General features: G+C 57.0%; 1 protein-coding gene across 3 annotated transcripts; it reads left to right on the top strand.

Annotated features, from left to right (window-relative positions):
• The first annotated feature begins 1603 nt into the window (after positions 1 to 1603).
• Positions 1604 to 14117, top strand: PGF (placental growth factor). Of its 3 annotated transcripts, XM_077122273.1 has the most exons (7): positions 1604 to 2017; positions 3190 to 3232; positions 7437 to 7633; positions 8344 to 8420; positions 10443 to 10472; positions 10578 to 10640; positions 13321 to 14117. In XM_077122273.1, the coding sequence occupies exons 1-7, from the start codon at positions 1943 to 1945 to the stop codon at positions 13346 to 13348; spliced, it is 513 nt and encodes a 170-aa protein (XP_076978388.1). In that variant the 5' UTR covers positions 1604 to 1942; the 3' UTR covers positions 13349 to 14117. The 3 variants fall into 3 exon arrangements, with proteins under 3 accessions (XP_076978388.1, XP_076978390.1, XP_076978391.1); XM_077122275.1 differs by lacking the exon at positions 10443 to 10472; XM_077122276.1 differs by lacking the exon at positions 10578 to 10640.
• The last annotated feature ends 3030 nt before the right edge of the window (positions 14118 to 17147 follow it).

Here is a 17147-nt window from a genome sequence, read left to right as displayed (position 1 = left end):
CCAGCCGGTGACTGGCCCTAGCTCCTGGACCTCCCGGCTTGGGCTCGGGGCTGGCCAGGAAGGGAGGCAGGGTCTCCGGCCGCCCCCACGTGGGTGGGCAGGCAGCGGACGCAGAGGTCACCAGGGTCAGAGCTGGAGCTGCCCTGGCCTCCCTACTCCTGGTTGGAATGTGAGACGGAGGGACCACCTCCCAGGCCTGCCCCCTGCTCCCCTGCAGCCACCCACCGGCCCCAGGCCCAGGTCAACCCGTGACCCCAAACCCTGGCAGGCTCCCAGAACCAGGGAGTTGGGTACAGCACAGCAGGGCAGCAGGGACGGAGGGGGACTCAAGGCTCCTGAAGGGTACACACAAATGCACACAGAGCTGCACCATCACACACAGAAGCCTGTCCAGAGAAAAACACACACACAGAGTCACAGGCAGGCACACAAATGCACATTCCCACGGCAATACACATTCAAACCCTCCAACACACCCTGAGACAAAGCGGGTACACACGCACAATCACACAAGTTTATAGAGACAGCAAAAGACCAAACCCACACACAGAGCAACGTGTGGACGTACAGGGGCCACATGCTGTCAGTCGGACCACACAGATACCGACACACAGCCCACGGGGATCTTCACGCTCACAGATAACTGCAGACGTGCACGCACACACACACACACACACACACACACACACACACACACAGCCCTGTGTCTGCATGCCCCTGCTGGTGGAGAACTTCCTCTTCCTCCTGGGACCGGGAGGAAAAACCGCATCAGGCCGCTCACCAGCACACACACGGACCTCGCAGGGAGGGCCCAAGTGGACCGCTGCCCAAGTAGGAAACCAGAGCTGGACCCCCCAGCCAGGGGCCCCGAGGTGTTTCCGGCGGCTGCCCCGGTGTCTGAGCGCCTGGCTGGGAGGGTGGCCCACTGGGAAGAGAGACCGTTCTGGAGCCACGTGGCTCATGTTCCATCTCTGCCAGTTCCTTGAACACACACACACACACACACACACACACGCATACTTTTCGAGAGTGCATCTGTATTACGACACATTCAGGAAAGGCACTCGGAGCCTCAGTGTCTTCATCTATAAAATAGGGTTATTGATCTTTTCAGCCCCAAAGATTGTGGGGATGACGTAGTGCCACTCTGAAGAAAGGCTGGACCAAGTTGCTACCTCCCTGGGGGAGGATGCGGGGGATGTGGTCCCTCACGGGGCCGCTAAAATCATGAGCTTCGCTCGCAGACACTGGGCTCCTCACCTGGATCCCCCTCCACGGTGGCTGGCCCCGAAGAGCCCGAGGGAGCCAAGGCCCCTCTCCCCCGGCCCCCGGCACCAGGCTCCGAATGATCCCCGAGGGGGAGGCTGCGGGCTGGGCTCCGGGGCGATGGGGAAGTCTTAGGATCGCGGTCTGAAGCGCCGCTTCCCGGCGCTCCGGGGTGGCTGGCGGGGTTCGGAGCTGCAGGCGCCCCGGCTCCGCCCTGGGATGGGGCTGGCGAGCCTTCGCCTCCTCGGGAGTGGGCGGGGCTCCGAGCCCGCCCCGCCCCGACTCACAGCCCCTGAAACCCAGTTGCGAACAAGCTTCAGTCCCAGAAGGGAGCTGCTGTCCGAGGAGGAAACTACATCTTCGGACCACCGCCCGGCCACGAGCCGACCTGGGATTGTCCTGCACGCCCGCCGGACCCCACCCCCACCCCCGCCCCAGGAGCCCGGCTGCTCCCCACACCGCCCCGCCCCGCCCCGCAGCTCCCCAGCAGCTTCACCTGCGGGCCTCCAGAGGATGCTCGGGCCACCCGCCTGGGCCTTAGAGCAGCAGTGAGGGGGACACCCAGCCCTCCACATTCAGCTCTTCTCAGCCCCCTTCTCCTGTGCCTGGGGCTCCCCCAGGGGGTCGAGCATGGTGGTTTTCCCTTGGAGCCCACTGGCTCTGGACCTCTGAGAAGATGCTTGCCATGAGGCTGCTCACTTGCTTCCTGCAGCTCCTGGCTGGGCTGGCGCTGCCTGCTGTGCCTCCCCAGGTAAGAACTGCTCCCACCCCAAGCCTGACTCCCCCAAGCTTCCCACCTCCAGCACTCAAAGCGGGGGGCTCTGAAATCAGACCCAGTCTTGGGAAGGGCAACTTCAAGGATATACAAACACAGTCCAGGGGCCAGAGTGGACCTGGGTCTGCTGGGAGGGGATCTCGGGCTGGCTGCTCCCCACTCCAGCTCCGGGGGTGGGGGGGGGGAAGGCCGCAGAGAGGGGAGGGAGGCTTCTGTCTGGCCCTGGAGCTCTGGTGGCTTTGCCAAAAGCATCTGTCCACTAATCCCAGGCTAGTCCCTCGCCTTGTGGTGAGGGTTGAGGCCTGGCGACCAGCAAGGCACCCCCAGGACCTCTGACCTGGCCTGATGCGAAGGTTCGCAGGGGGAGGGGGAGTAGCTGAAGAGGTAAGCAGTGGGGAGCCTGGGCCCTGCCCCCCCTCCAGGGCTCAGGGCTGAGCCGAGGACTCCCGGGTGGGCCAGGGGTGAGACAAGGGGTCTGGCTGTGCTCTCTCTCCTGGGTGGGTGGTCGGAGGTCTTGAGTACGGGGCATGGGGAAGTGAGCAGGGCCCTTTTCCCAGGAGCCAAATGAGTCTGGCTGGGAGCCAGCTTGGGCAGCAAAATCCTGACAAAGCCAATAAGCTCTCTTTCCACTGTGCTGCCCTGGGAGTCCCCGGCCCCAACCCAGGAGCTGGGTGGGCTGGGCAGCCCCCCAGGTGCCCAAGATCCCTGCCACCACCTACCTGGTAAGGCTGGCCAGAGGGGTAACGTTACAGACGGGACCAGCCCATGGCGACACCCACGCTGGCCTCTCAGTTCCCACCAGCTGATTGCCTCCCCCTGGGCTCTGGCACTCAGCCAAAGGCGGGCTGTACAGGGCCAGCAGGGCTAGGCTGGGGGCTGGGGGGAAGGGAGACCCCACAGGCGTGCAAGATCTTTGAGACCCGGTAGGTTATGGGCATCCCAAAGCCTCCAGTCTCTCGCCGTTTTCCAAATGAGAAAACTGAGGCCAGAGAGGTGTGGGACTCATCCAGGATGAGCTGGATCTAGAAAGAGGTAGATCTGAGACATGGCAGAGAGAGAAAAAGAGTACGTGGGAGCAGGTGTGGAGGGGCTCAGAGGGGCAGAGTCCCAAGGGGGCGCCCCTCATCTCTGTACCTTTCTGTCTGCAGCAGCGGGCCTTGTCTACTGGGAACAGCTCATCAGAGGTGGAAGGTAAGCCAGCTGGACTGGGGTGCAGAGGATGGGAAGGGATTGACATAAGGGGTGGGTGCATGCTGATAATAAGTTGGGGACAGTCTGCAAGCTAGACATCCTAGCTGACAAAGTTGGCAGAGCCTGAGACATCCCCCATTGTGACCAAGAAGCCTGGACTAGGTGATTTCCTGGGCCAGGGTCACCCAACACTCAGAGCACAGGGCCAGGATCCCACCTGCTGGCTCAGAGCCCCTTCTCCAGCATGGCAGGAGACAGGCAGATGGGGCCTTGGAGAGTGCCAGGGGCCAGACAGGGAGACTGGGAGCCTGATGCAATGGGCAAGCAGTCAAGAGGGCCAGGGAGGGATGAAGGGCCCTTCCACGAGCACAGCCGTGGCGGGGTTGCAAGGATCTGACCAGGCCTCTCCATTGATTACAAACAAACAGAGCACAAGTCGCACCCTCCCTGGCCCCTCCATTTCCCACTCCCGTTGCATCAAAAGGGAATCTTCAAAGGGCAAAGAGATGTTTGCCAAAGAGACATACATGCAGAAGGCAGGAGGCCCATGCCAGGCCCCCTGCCCTGCTCCTCCCTCCCTCCCTGCCTCTCTGAGACATGCAGAGCAGCCACACACCACTGCTGAGGCTCCCCACGGCGCCGTGGGAGTGAGGGCCTGTAGGGACGTGCACACGCACACGCGTGGTAGACGACCGGGAGCTGGGAACACCCTCTGCCATTCGGCTGTCTGCCCACCACGTGCCTGCCTGACAGTGAACCTGAATCCCGAGCCCTTTGGCCACCTCAGCAGGGGCGGGTATGGCAGCCGACCTTGATTTCACTGGCCCACCCCCACCCCAGGGTGCCCTTTGGAAGTAGCATGACAGCATGCTGGCTGGGATCCGGAGAGGGGCCCTCCCCTGACAACACACCAGGCCCTTTCTGATGCTTTGAATGTAATTCAGGCCAACAGCCACCAGAGAAGCCTGAGCCTCAGTTTCCTCATCTATATAATGGGAGCTTTAGACTACAGCCTATCTGAGGTTCCTTCTTTTTTTAAAGAAAAATTATAGGATTCTGTGGCTCCATGGGGGAAAGCGCAGGTGTTCATAGTTCCCAGGGAAGGGGCGAGGAGGTTTAGAGGTGTGGATTCATTTGATCAGCTCACCCTTTATCCCGATCAATCAGGGAGCCTGTATTGTGACCAGGGAAAGTACAGTGAGCTTTGGACCCCGTGTATCAAAATCTGAAAGTGCCATCCCCACTGCTAACAGCAGAGCAGGAGACTGCATGGTCTGTGTCGAGGAAAGCTGTCCAGGCGTGAACGTTGATTTTTATGATTCACAGCAAGAATTTTGGCAATTATTGTAATTCCCTCCTGACCACATGGCTGGTGACTCAGAAGGCATTAGCATTCTCTCACATTTTATAGATGAAGCACCTGAGGCTGAGAGAGGCCTGGGGTGGGGTGGGGGATGGGGAATGGGGTCGTCCGAAGTCTCAGACACACCCAGTGTCTGCCGCAGAGCCGGCGCGCGTGGCACCGGGCAGCTAGCGGCTGGGTGGCTGAGCTGGCATGGACAGGGTGTCCTTCGTGGCAGGCTCTCATGGACAGGGTGTCCCTCGTGGCAGGCTCGCTGTGCGCCCCGGCGGTGACCTGGAGAGGACACCTGCTGGTCCTGGGCAGGTGGCCAGTGGTTCTGCCCGGCCCCACAGCCTCTCCTGGTAGCCTCCCCAGCAGCTTGTTCTCAGGGTTAAACCTTTCCTTTCTTGGGTCTCCTCCCTCCGGGGTGGCAGGCGGCTGGGCCATCAGCAAGGCTGACCCACAGGGCTGGCGAGATCGCTGAGGGCCCCTCTGGCCCCAAGAGTGGCCCTTGGGCAACAGCCTGCCCTGGCCAGGCACTTGACGGGCACAGCCACCCTCTCCTCTCACTCGACCCCCGCCACTGGAGCAGGTCTGGGGCCAGAGGCAGTTCTCTAGGGGCAGCTGCATGGAGCTCTTCCCCGAGGGGCTCAGCTCACAGCTGGGGACAGTCACCCTGCTCCCTCAGCCAGGCCCCCTGCCCAGCCCCCTCTTTCTCCCACACACCCCAAGAGGACCCTCCAAGGATGGAGTGCCCTCTTTTCCAGTGGCTGCCAGGCAAACCAGGCCCCGGCCCACCGCCCTTCCGCCCTCCCCTGACGCTGTCTGGCCATGTGGCCCGAGAAGTACAGGGTTTCAGGATTTCAGGGTTCTGGAGCCGTGGCGTGGGGGTGGGGGTGAGAAAAGGAAATCCCTTCTTCTGTTGCCAAGGCTGGCCCAGCTCTGCTTAGCCTGGCCGTGGCCCTGACGGCCCAGCTGGGTGGGAGTCTGTTGGCGGGATGGTAGGGGGCTGGGCGCCCCTTCTCTGCAGCTGTCCCCCTCCCTAATGGCTGTGGCTTTGGTGGCTGGCTAGCCCTCTGCTGTTATTTACATTTTCCAAGGAAGAGATTAAACGCCCAGGGGTCCCATCAGTGCTTATAAAGCTTTTGGACTAAGTGCACAGCTCACGGAGTTGACAGAAGAGGTGCTCCTTTGATCCCACATTGCAAAGCAACTGCAACTCCTCTGGACTACAGAGCCACCTTTGGGGAAAAAGGCCTTGTTTCTCTTTGGGTCCCCGAGGGTGTGTCCCAGTGGCCTGGAGAGGTGGAGTCGGGGAGACCTCTGGGCGTTACCACCCCACCCCATCCCCAGCCCAGCCCGAATGCCCCCTCACCAGAGCAGGGCAGAATGCAGCAGCAGATACCCAGCCAAGCATGGTTTATTGCCTCTGTGGCCACCTTAGCCAGCTTCATGTGGACACCCCTCCTCTTGGGTATTTTCCACCAGCTGCTAACCTTTCCTGAGGGCCTCTGCTAAGGCTGAGGTTTATTTTTCCTCTGAGATTACCCCAAGCTCACATCCTCATAGGCGCAGGAGACTGGACTTTGCCCCATCTGCCTCCTAGGAAGGATCACAGAGGGAAGTGAAGGGTTGCTAGGAGAGATCAGTGCTCTGTGGTCCAGGTTGTAAGGCCCCAGGTGACCCTGGGCCAAGATGACCCAGAGCCAGAGATGTTTCTCTGCCCACGCTGCTGAGGCTGGGCTGGGTCACACGCACGGAATCACGGACCATCCGTTAGAACTGAAAGAGACCACGGCCATCTATTTCCAAGCTTCTTCTTTTTCCCCAGCTGAGGAAACCGATATGCCCAGAAGGGTTAAGTGACCTCTCCAAGGTCACACAGCCAGTGTAGGGCCAAAACTAGAAGTCCGTTCTACTGGCTCTGGCCACTGACTTCTTTTAAGCCTCTGTTCAGGGTCTGGTCCCTGCCCTTCCCCTGAAGGGGCAGTGCCTTTTGAGGGGTTCCAGATCCGTCCCCAAATATCCCATTCACAGCCACCAGGACACAGCGGGGGTCCTCAGTAAACTATCATCTAATCAATCAGTAATTACTTAGCCTGTGTTTATCCAGTGCCTTGGTCCCGGGTTGTAAAGGAGATAAGAGCCACCAATGACCGAGATAAGGTGAGCCCTTGGGGCCAAATCGTGCTCTAGGCAGGAACAGCTGTTCGGTGAGAGTTGGAGAAGGTGGAGGGAGTGGGCCTTGAGAAAGGGGTGGCAAGATCCAGCTAGAAATGAGAAGAGAGGAAAGAGCATTGCTGGTAAACGGACCACGGAGGGCAGAGTCCCCGAAGTGGGAGAGGAGGAGGTGGTGCTGAGCGTGAGGGCTGGTCGGACCGACACGGGGGTCGGGGTGCGGCCGTCGTTGGGGAGAACTTGGCTGCCAGGCAGAGGAGCTGGTGCTCAGTGGGTCCCATGGAAGCACTCTGAGCAGAGGACTAAGGGGAAGGTCACCCCTCTCTGGGAGACCGGCCTGGTTTCTGCTAGTTGCCCAAGACTGAGGGAACACCAGGTCTTTCTCGGACCTGAGAAAGAACAATCCAGAAAGATTCATTCTCCTTGGAGCGCCAAAGGCACCAGGCCTGAATTGAGAATAGAGCAGAGCGGGGAACACTGAGAAGTTATGCTCTACTAGGATTTCCCAAATGGGACTCATCCGGAGTTCAGAGATGGGGGTCTCAGAGCGGGGTGGGGCTTCCTGGAATGGGATGGGGTGGGGGGGCTGACCCTTAAAAGCCCTGCAGGGGCTGGGGGACCGAGCCTGGGGCTTCACCGAGCAGGTGCCTCGCAACCTGACCCAGCGTCTGTGCCTTCTTGCAGTGGTGCCCTTCCAGGAGGTGTGGGGCCGCAGCTACTGCCGGTCCCTGGAGAGGCTGGTGGGCATCGTGTCCGAGTACCCGGGGGAGGTGGAGCACATGTTCAGCCCCTCCTGCGTCTCCCTGCTGCGCTGCACCGGCTGCTGCGGCGATGAGAACCTGCACTGCGTGCCCGTGGAGGCGGTCAACGTCACCATGCAGGTAGAACGGCCTCCCCCTCGCCCCCTGGCTTGCCCTGCGGCCCACCAGCCCTGCCTCCCTCCCGAAACCCTCACTCCACCCCGCCATTTTTTTTTCCAGGCTCTGCCTGAGTCCTACCTCAAGACCCAGGATATTGGAAAATGCCCTAGCCGAGATTGGGAAAGCAATCTGCTCCTATTAAAGGAGTCTTTGTTTATAGCGGGAGGGAGCTTTCGGTGCCCTCTCAGCAGGCTGGCACACTGAGCAGTGCCAGGCACTTTGCAATTGTTTCCTCATTCAGTCCTTTAAGGCGGGAGTTATCCCATTTTACAGAGGAGAAAGTTGAGGTTCAAAGACTTTCTTTCACTTGCTCGGGGGCCCTTCAGCAGGTGGAAGTTCCACAATTTGAATGCTCTGACTCCAGAGCACGGGCTCCTCCCCTCACTACTTCTGGGCAGGGGGTCTCCCTCACACACACACACACACACACACACACACACACACACACACACACGTGTGTCTGCAGATGGGAGAGAAGGAAAACACTCTGCCCCGCACGGGACAGCAGCTTGCACCATGCTAAAAGCAGGATGAGGGCCTGTGATCCACAGGCAGTGGGAAAGGAGGAGTCGGGTTATCCCTCAGTCCTCCCGAGGAGGAAGCAGGGAGAGGGGCTGTTGCAAACCCTGGGCCACCCCCAATCCAGGCTTTCAACCTTCCTGTTCCCGTAGCTGCTGAAGATCCGCTCTGGGGACCGGCCCTCCTACGTGGAGCTGAGCTTCTCCCAGCACGTGCGCTGCGAATGCAGGTAGGTCTGCACGGCGGGTGCAGGGACAGGCCCCCACGCACCTGGCACCTTCGTGATGATGGATCCCAGGGGGCCCAGGGCAAAGACTTTGGTGCCCATCCCTGCTGCAGACCACACTTCCTTCCCAGCTGAGGGAAACCAGGGTCCCACTCCAAGACATCCGGAGGCAGCCGCCTTCCATTTTGTTGCCCTCTCCCCAACGGGGCTTGGCTAGAGGAGGTGATCCCAGCAGCTGGGGTCCAGCCGCCAAGATGCACAGGGTATAGGGAAGGCTGGGACCCTCCCAGACTTACAGGGGCTGGGGGTGTGTCCTTCCCGCTCCCCTGAAGAGGGAAGCAGCTGCCTCAGGCCCCTGGGAGAGGCACCAAAAGGCAAAGGAATTGCCAGTGTGGACTTGGTTCTGGACCAGGCTGCGTGCCTCTGGTGAGGGCAGGTTGGGATGAGGAGGAGAAAGATGGGAGAAAGTGGTAGAAGGAGGCACTGTGGTTTCGCTAGAGTCGCAGCCCCTGTCCCCAGCCCCCAGAGCCTCTGGCCAGCACTGGCCACTTGCCACCTGTGCCCAGGGACACTCTGAACATTAGTTACCGAGAGCAGTAGACCCGGCACTGTCAAGCAGGTTCAGAGAAGAGAGAAAGGAGCTGAGGTGTTACTCCTGACTGCTGGGCCCCACCTCCTGGGCAGGAAGTCCTGGCTCCCCGCTAGGCACGTGAATGGATTTTCTCATTTATTCAACAAATATTTATGGAGTGCCTACTGGATACGAGGCACTGTCCTAGATGCTCGGGGTACAGACAGACAAGGTCTGCTCTCACACCCATCCTAGGAGGTAGGTACTGTTGTTCCCTCACTTTACAGATGAGGAAACCGAGGCTCGGTTGGGTTATGTGATTTGCCACAGCTTGTGAATATGAGGGGAGGGGTTTGTACCCCAGCCTGTCTGACCCCTAAGCCTGCCCTTTTTCATGCTACTTCTCCTGGACATTACCGCATTTTCTAAAATCCCCATAACTGCCCTGGGCTTGGCTTTGCCTAGTGTCCAGGGATCTGGCCATCCCCTTTGGACGTGAGTCCAGACTCTAGGCTCTCCCCACTGCACCAGACAACAAAGAGTTGGCAATGAGCCCTCCCAAGCTCAGTGCTAAGTGGTAGCTTTTTGCCTCCTGCATCACTTTTACCTGCACAGCCGCTCTTGGGGCAGACAGAAATGGAGACTGAGGCTCCAGGAGTATCTCTGACTTGCCCAAGATGGCAGAGACATGACAAAGACAGCCCCCAAGTGGCCCTGGGATCCTGTCCTGGTTCCCCAGGGAGGCAGCCACCCTACGGCGGCATTCTCTGATCCCAAAGCTGACTCTTATCCATGCTACCTCACGCCTCCACCCGCTCTTCCTAGGAAAGACTAAGGCCCCGTCTCCTTCCAACAGGCTCGGCAGCAAGGATACTTTTTTTCTCCCTTCTGGGCCGACAGCCACAGCCCAGGAAGATAGAGCCAGGCTATGCCTGGCGACTGGAGGGCCTGGTGACTTGGCAGCCTCACCCTGCCCCTACCCGCCCTCACTGCTGTCACCTGTACAGCCCCATGGAGAGAGACACGGGGCCGGGGTTGGACCTGACAGGCAGCCTTAGCTGGCAGACACCAGCCCCTTAACCCTGGCCTGGCCCATCATTTACCGTCCTTGAGGAAATTCCCAGAATGCAGCCTGGAAGCAAGGCAGGAGGAGGTAGGGCAGGGAGTGAACAGAGAGCGGCTTAGTGGAGCAACAGAGAGCAGATTCAGAAGTCCCCAGATTTGATGCCAAGAGGCTGAGGAGTAGGAAGCAGGTTGGAATTTGGTCCCTCTCGTGTGGGGCCACCAGGGCCTCGAGTGGGAGCAGGAAGCCATCTCTCTCTCCCTAGCTCCATGCTACCCCCTAGTGGCCCCAGCGCCCAAGGCGGGACCAGGACTCGGGGTGTGTGAGGCAGGGAGCCCCTGCTTATGGCTTTCCTCCTTCTCCCTGGCCCTCTCTCTGTCTCTTTTCCCAGGCCTCTGCGAGAAAAGATGAAACCGGAAAGGTAAGTGGCCAGGTTGGGGCTCAGGGCTATTCTCGGGCCTGTCAGCCCCGGTCCTAGCATGGGGTCCCCCAGCCACTTTGTCCTGACGCTTTTGGCTTATTGCAGGAGGAGACCCAAGGGCAGGGGGAAGAGGAAGAGAGAGAAGCAGAGACCCACAAACTGCCACCTGTGAGTGCGCGGGGGGCCCAGGGATGGCAAAGAGGCTGGGCCCGAGGGGACCCCGGCCCTGCCGGCAGGGGCCAGCGGTCGGGGAGGGGAGAGGCGAGGCTCAGGGCCATCTTGGGAGCCAGAACAGGGAGCTGTTAGAGGTCCTGGGACGCAGGACGCATCAGGGCGCCATGGCTGTCTATGCGGCCTTGAGCTGGTGCCCTCACCTTCTCAAGCCTAGTTTTTCTCTTTTGTGTAGAATGAGGGGGAAGGTTTTCCAAGCACCCAGTCACCCCACAGACATTTACCCAGCATCTCCTGGGTACCAGGCACATCAGTGAGCAAAACAAACCAGACTGTGCTGTCATGGGACTCACATTCTGGTGGGGACAATTCCAGCAGCTGAAGGTTACCTAGGACTACTTCCCAGGGGCCTTGGGGGAAGGTTGCAATTCCCCCATCAGCTCCCAGGCCAGGATTTCTGTCTTCAGGGGATCCTCGAGGGGGTCCCTCACTTCCTCTTCCCCTCTCCATGTTACCTTAGCCCGTCTCGGCTTCCCATCTGGGAGCAGCAGGCTGGGTGCCCGGGCCTGAGTGTGGCTGGGAGAGAAGAACCTACCTCTGTGATGGCAGCTCCTAAAAGGAAAGCACTTCTGTTGTGCAGTAAATCAGTCCCATCGTGGGCTCACCTTCAGGGCCTCAGCCTCCTCCCAGGTCCAAGATGTCAAGGAATCATTTCAAGCCATGGGAGTGGGGCCACCTCAGCCCTGACCCCAAGGTCCCGCCCCTCCGTGGACGGAGACCCCTGCCACCCCCACCCCAGCCCCCTGGCCTAAGCATCAGTTTGAGGAAGAGGCTAGTAAAGAAGTCGAAGCAGGGCGGGCCATGGTGGCTCAGCAGGCAAGAATGCTTGTCTGACATGCCAGAGGACCCGGGTTCGATTCCCGGTGCCTGCCCATGTTTAAAAAAAAAAAAAAAAGAAGTCAAAGCAGAAGTCAAGCCAGGCCAGGCAGCCTCCATTGGCTCCATTTCCCAGGACAGCAGTCTTCAAACAGTTTATCTGGGAATCTAAAAGGATTTCCCAAAGCCTTGTGCACCCTTGTTCATATTAAAGTTGACGCTGAAATCTTTCATCATAATTATAAATAGTTACAACAGTTATAATTTCTGGAACATTATGAATATTAATAGTTTAATATAAAGCGATTACATAACTCTTTGCATGTACCCTATGGAATCTATATGCCATCCTAACTTAATACTCACTATCAACCATTTAAAAGAATTATAGCAAAAGAATTATAGCAACCATAACCAAAAAAGCCCATGAACCTCCTTTTATTGCTGTTTTTATATTTACATCGCTTCTTTCCTTTCTTGAGCTTGTATTTCCATTTCACCTCCCCCACAGAATTTCAGCCTTATGTAATATATTTTTTAATGCTCAAAGGTCTTTGCCACAAAAACGGTGTATAAATTTGAATTATTTTATATTTTCTGTGGAAGTAAAGTTCCAAGTTAAAATGTCTCCTAAGAAGGAATTATCAAAATAAATAGCAGTAGTGCCAATTGATCAAAACAGCACAAATATATCATACTTTAATACATTTTAAAGATAAAAAGCAAATCTTATTGGGAATGCACCTTACTGAGATGAATGTAGCTATCTCTTTATGATCAGTTAATGTATCCATTAAGGAATGTTACTTAGCATTACTTCTATTTCTATTTATCATTTTTAATAGATGAAAAGGTTGAGAAAAATTGTTCACATAAATAAGTAAATGAGACCAGGAAGAGTGAGTTTTGTTTGCATCAATATCACTCGCCTATTTAAGCTTTTTCCAAACTATTTTGCCAGAAACCTCACGGTGATCTGCTATCACAAATGTCTAATGATACATCAACTGACAGTTGGTTTGAGTTTTCTGCCATTTTGCTGAAATTGAAGACTTGGGCAGCACCTGACTCGCCAATGGCCTGGTCGACCCGTCATTAGCCATATTTCCTTTCACAACACCTAGCCAATGTCTCATACTGTTCTTTTGTTTAGCGTCCCTGCATATTTTCACCTCGGGGCAGAGCACTGCAGCAGGACTTAGAACTGGCAAGATGCGTTCCTTTCCTTCTAAAGGGAGAAGGGAGATTGTGGAAGGGCTGACAGGGGAGAAGGCTTCGGGCAGGCACTTTCTCACGCGAACAGTTTTAAGACAGCATAACTATGGAGGCTGCAAATGATTTATTTAAAATCATCGATACCCATGTCCCCCTTCAACAGTCTTTGTGTGCACGTACCCGTTTGAAGGCTGCTGTCCTGGAACAACCAGAGGTTTTATGTCCCGGAGCCCGGCTGGATTCAAATCCTGGCTCTGCCCCTGACTAGCTGTTGGCCTTGGGAAAGTTTCTTAACCTCTCTGAGCTCAGTTTCCTCATCTCGGAAAGGAGGGTTTATGACCTTCCTCACGGGATGCTGTGAAAGGTAAACAAGAAGTGCTCAGCGCGGAGCTGGGCCCTGGGTGGATGCTCGGTGAAGGCTAGCTCCTAGCTTCTGACGGGCCTCAGTGCAAGCAGGTAGCCAGGGGTGCTGCATCATCCCCACGCTCCCTGTCCAAGCTTCCCCTCTGGGTCTGTCCCCCTCCCATAGGAGGGGACCCCACTCTTTGCAGTGTGCTGAAACCCCCGTCTGTTTGATCTCTGGCAGGTGCGGCAATGCTGTTCCCCGGAGGTAACCAGCCCCTGGGAGGAGAGACCCCACCCGACTCGTGTATTTATTATCATCGCTCTCAGTTACCGCCCTGCTGGCACCTGCCCTCTATTTATTAGCCAATTGTATCCCTGCTGAATGACTGGTTCCCTCCTAGGTGAGGGGCAGGGAGGGACAGGATCCTCAGGAATCCAGTGCCTTAAACAGAACATGAGAGAAAGAAGGAAGGTGGCCGCAAAACCATGGGATCTTCAGCTTGGGAAGAAACGAGACCCGCGGGCTTGTGAGAAGAAAGTCAGGCCAGGCCCGTAGAGGCTCTGAGAGTCTCCAGGGAGCTGGAGAGGGAAGGAGGGGGACCCGAACGTCTGTTCTTTGGGCGTTGGGCTCTGCACGGACAAGCAGCCCTTCTTTGGGGGCTCCTGGCCAAGGCAAGGGTGGAGGAGAGCAGGCAGTGGCTGGAGGTGGCCCGGCCGCTTCCTCCTCTTCCTGGCAGCAGCTCAGCACCCTGGAGATCAGAATGTTCAGCTCTGGGAGAACAGGGGTTGTCTGGGGACCTCTGTGCTCCTTGTCCCCTTATGGTCTCTCCTCACATCTTGCCAGTTGCTTGTGATGGGACATTGCTCTTTCTGGCCGAGCACCATGATCCTGTCTTGCATGGGGGCCCAGGCGTGCAGACGCTGCCTCACAGGGGCGACCCCGCCTGGCAGGGGACAGCAAGGGGAGCGGCTTCCCCGAGGCCCCGGCGCCTGGCCCATCTGACTGCCCGCCAGGTTCTCTTGAATAAAGTATTCTCGTCTGGAAACAGCTCACCCAGTGGCGTGTGTCTGCTGGGGCCGCGGACAGCAGCGGAAAGTGGAAGCGGTACCGATAAAAGCTCTGTGGGGGTGATGTAAAGAGCCCAGTGACTCTCCTAAGCCTCAGTGTCACACCTGAAAGAGGGGGTTGGCGAGGGCGTCTTGGGTCGTGAAGAAGCCACCGCGCCCGGCAGCACGCCCGCTTCCCCTGTCCTCCCTCCTTGTGACAAGTGAGGGAACTGAGGCCCAGAAGGGTGAAGTGACTTCCCAAGACTTGATAGAGTCAAAAAAGCCCTGAACTTGAGTCAGGGTCCTGAGCTTTGCCCCTAACTCACCGAGGGACCCCCTGCCTCAAGTCTTCTTCTAAGTTTGCCTGGATTGCCCCTCTTAGCTTTGACATGTTCAAGCTCTGCTGAGGTGGCAGGTTCCAGTCCCCTTGGGCTGCCCCAAGTCCTGCTCCCACAGCGCTGGGGTGTCTCCTTCCCAGCTACTGTAGGAAAACCCCAGGGTCCACCCCTCCCCTAATGCGGTGCTCCCAATAGGTAGTCACCGTCTCATTGTTGGGGCGGGGCCTGGCCCCAGCAGGGCATCAAAGCTGTTAAATACAAGAGCACAATCCCCTTCCCCTCCCTGCTGCCACCCCACAGCCTGCCCCTGCCCAGCCCTCTGGACTCTGAGTGAGTGGAGACCACCAGACTCCTCTGACCCTTAGGGCAGAAGTTCAGACCTGGTCCCCAAGAGACCGATCTGCCCTGTCCCCTGCCTGCTGGAGCTGCTCCGTTTCTTCTCCCCTTTTACCTCCCATCTTCTTCTCTCTTCCTCCATGCCTTGGGATGGAACAACAACAAAACACTGTAGCCCTTTTTTTAGTCCAAACTGTTTCCTCCCAGACTCCCAGCCCCCTCCACGACCCACAGGGTGTGCCAGTGCAGTTACGCAGCATATGTTGGGGGGAAGGGGGGCCCCCACCCTCTCCTCTGGCCACTCCCTCATTTGAGGCTGCTCAGGACAAGCCCACAGGGGTCCCAGGGTGACAGAGGCCAGCCTTGGGCAGTGGAAGGAAGCAGTGGACGGTCCAATGGGTGGAGGAGCCTTGCAGAGGCAGCTGCCTGGGTGACCTGTTCACCGAGGCCTGGTAGTCCCCTGGAGGATACTCTGGTCAGAATGTGCTCCTGGCTGACCAGCACCGAGGGTGGATCACAAGGGGTCAGGCCCGGGGAACACTCTCTTCACAGAAGAAATGCACTTTCTCTACTGCTTCTCCTGCAGCTGTTCTGAGCTGGGAGCCTTTGCCTTTCACCGACCGAGAGCTGAGAAGAGCACCCCTCCCCTGGCCCGGCCTCTGACCCAGCCCCTGTAGCATCTCCCGGGCTCTCGGCTCCACAAGGTCACCCAGGTGGAGTTTAGCCTCCCCACCCACAGGCCAACGACCCCCACAGAGAACTAGTCAGAGACCAGGGGAGCTCCCAGAAGCCAGAAGCAAAAATCCCTACTCATGACCAGGGGCCTCACAGCCAGATGGGTCGTCCCGTTTGACCATGTAGACAGCCCATTTGGATAATTTAGATCCCAAATGGCCCTTTATGTGTGTTCATCGTGTATGTGTGGAGCATCACCTAAACACTGGGTTCCATGGATGATAAACACACAAAGCCCTTGCTCTCGTGGGTCTCACACCTGAGTGGTGACTCAGAGCATAATTGTGCATTACAGGACATTGGGTGGGTCTTTCCTGTTGCTCAAATCGGTGATTGGACCCAGAACCAAAGAAAAAGGGGTCTTGAGTCCCACACATCCTAAAAAAGAAGGAAAAGAAGGAGAAGCCATGGGGCCAGATGTATCTGTCTGCAGGATTTATTAAGAGGCAGATGCAATTCTGCCACCCCCAAACATCACTGTAGCACCCCCTTCCTCAGTCTCCATAAGTAGAACGAGGCAGGGGTGGTTGCTAGAGTCCTAGGTTATTGGATCCCTTCACTTCCTCTCTCTGATGCTAGATTTGCCATTCAGATGAGCCCATGAGCTATCTGAATGGGAACTTGGAGGAGGGGGTTGGAGAATTGTAGAGTGAAACAAAGACAGAGAGTGGGGAGCCTTTGCAGGCATCCAGCAGCAGTTTCCCACGTGTCAGGCGGATACAGGAGAATGTAAACGGCCACGAGCTGCCTTGTCCAGGTTCTCCCAAGACAGAAGCCTGCAGATGAGGTGACCCTATGGGTTGTGGGATGTGGACAAGGGGCAGGACCTGAGTGGCAGTGTCAGATATAGAGCTGGAAAGGATCTCCCACACTGGAGAACTGTGCTACAGGTGGCTGTGTTGGGCACCCACAGAGAGTTGGCATCTGGACGCCTGTCATGCTAGGCGCATTCATCACCAGAGAAGAAGTGGCCACAGCTGAGAGGGACTTTCCCCGAATCTTTCCTTCCTGACATCATGTAAGAGAAGAGAAATGGACTGGAGAGAGAGAAGAGAGGAGGAGTGCAAAGGCAGACCGTGCCTCTTCCCACTCCCTTGGCCTAAATCCAGGTCATGCCTAGGGGAGGGAGAAGGGTTAGTCATAAATTGGGTGGACCAGCCTAGATGGGACTGGACCTTCAATAAATGAAAGTGACAGGAACATGAGAAAATCTGCCCAATATGTACTTGAGGGACCAGAAAAGGAGAATCAACACAGTTTATCTAAAAGCAATGATAGGAGAAAAATACCAGTTCATATTTGTGCCCTAATGATTGTTCAATAAGCCAGGTAATCATATAAACAAATAGAGTAATAAGGAAATGTCAGACAGTGGTTTGTGTATATTAAAGATGGCCTTGAAATCTTTGACACTCCTCCCCTTGAAAGTTGGGATCTGTTTTCTCTCCTTTAAGTTAAATCTCTTTGATCAGTATTGTAGAGCAGAAGGGACACTATAATAGCTCCAAGGCTAGTCTTCAAGAGAACTGGCAGCTTCTGTCTCGGTCTCTGGGAACCCTAAGCTGCGATGAAAGAATGCCAGTCACCCTGATGCTACCATGCTGGAGGGAAG

Source organism: Tamandua tetradactyla, chromosome 12 (genome assembly GCF_023851605.1).
Source record: "Tamandua tetradactyla isolate mTamTet1 chromosome 12, mTamTet1.pri, whole genome shotgun sequence".
NCBI lineage: Eukaryota > Metazoa > Chordata > Mammalia > Pilosa > Myrmecophagidae > Tamandua > Tamandua tetradactyla.
Note: the sequence above shows the minus strand (reverse complement) of the source record. Positions and strands in the feature narration are given on the sequence as shown.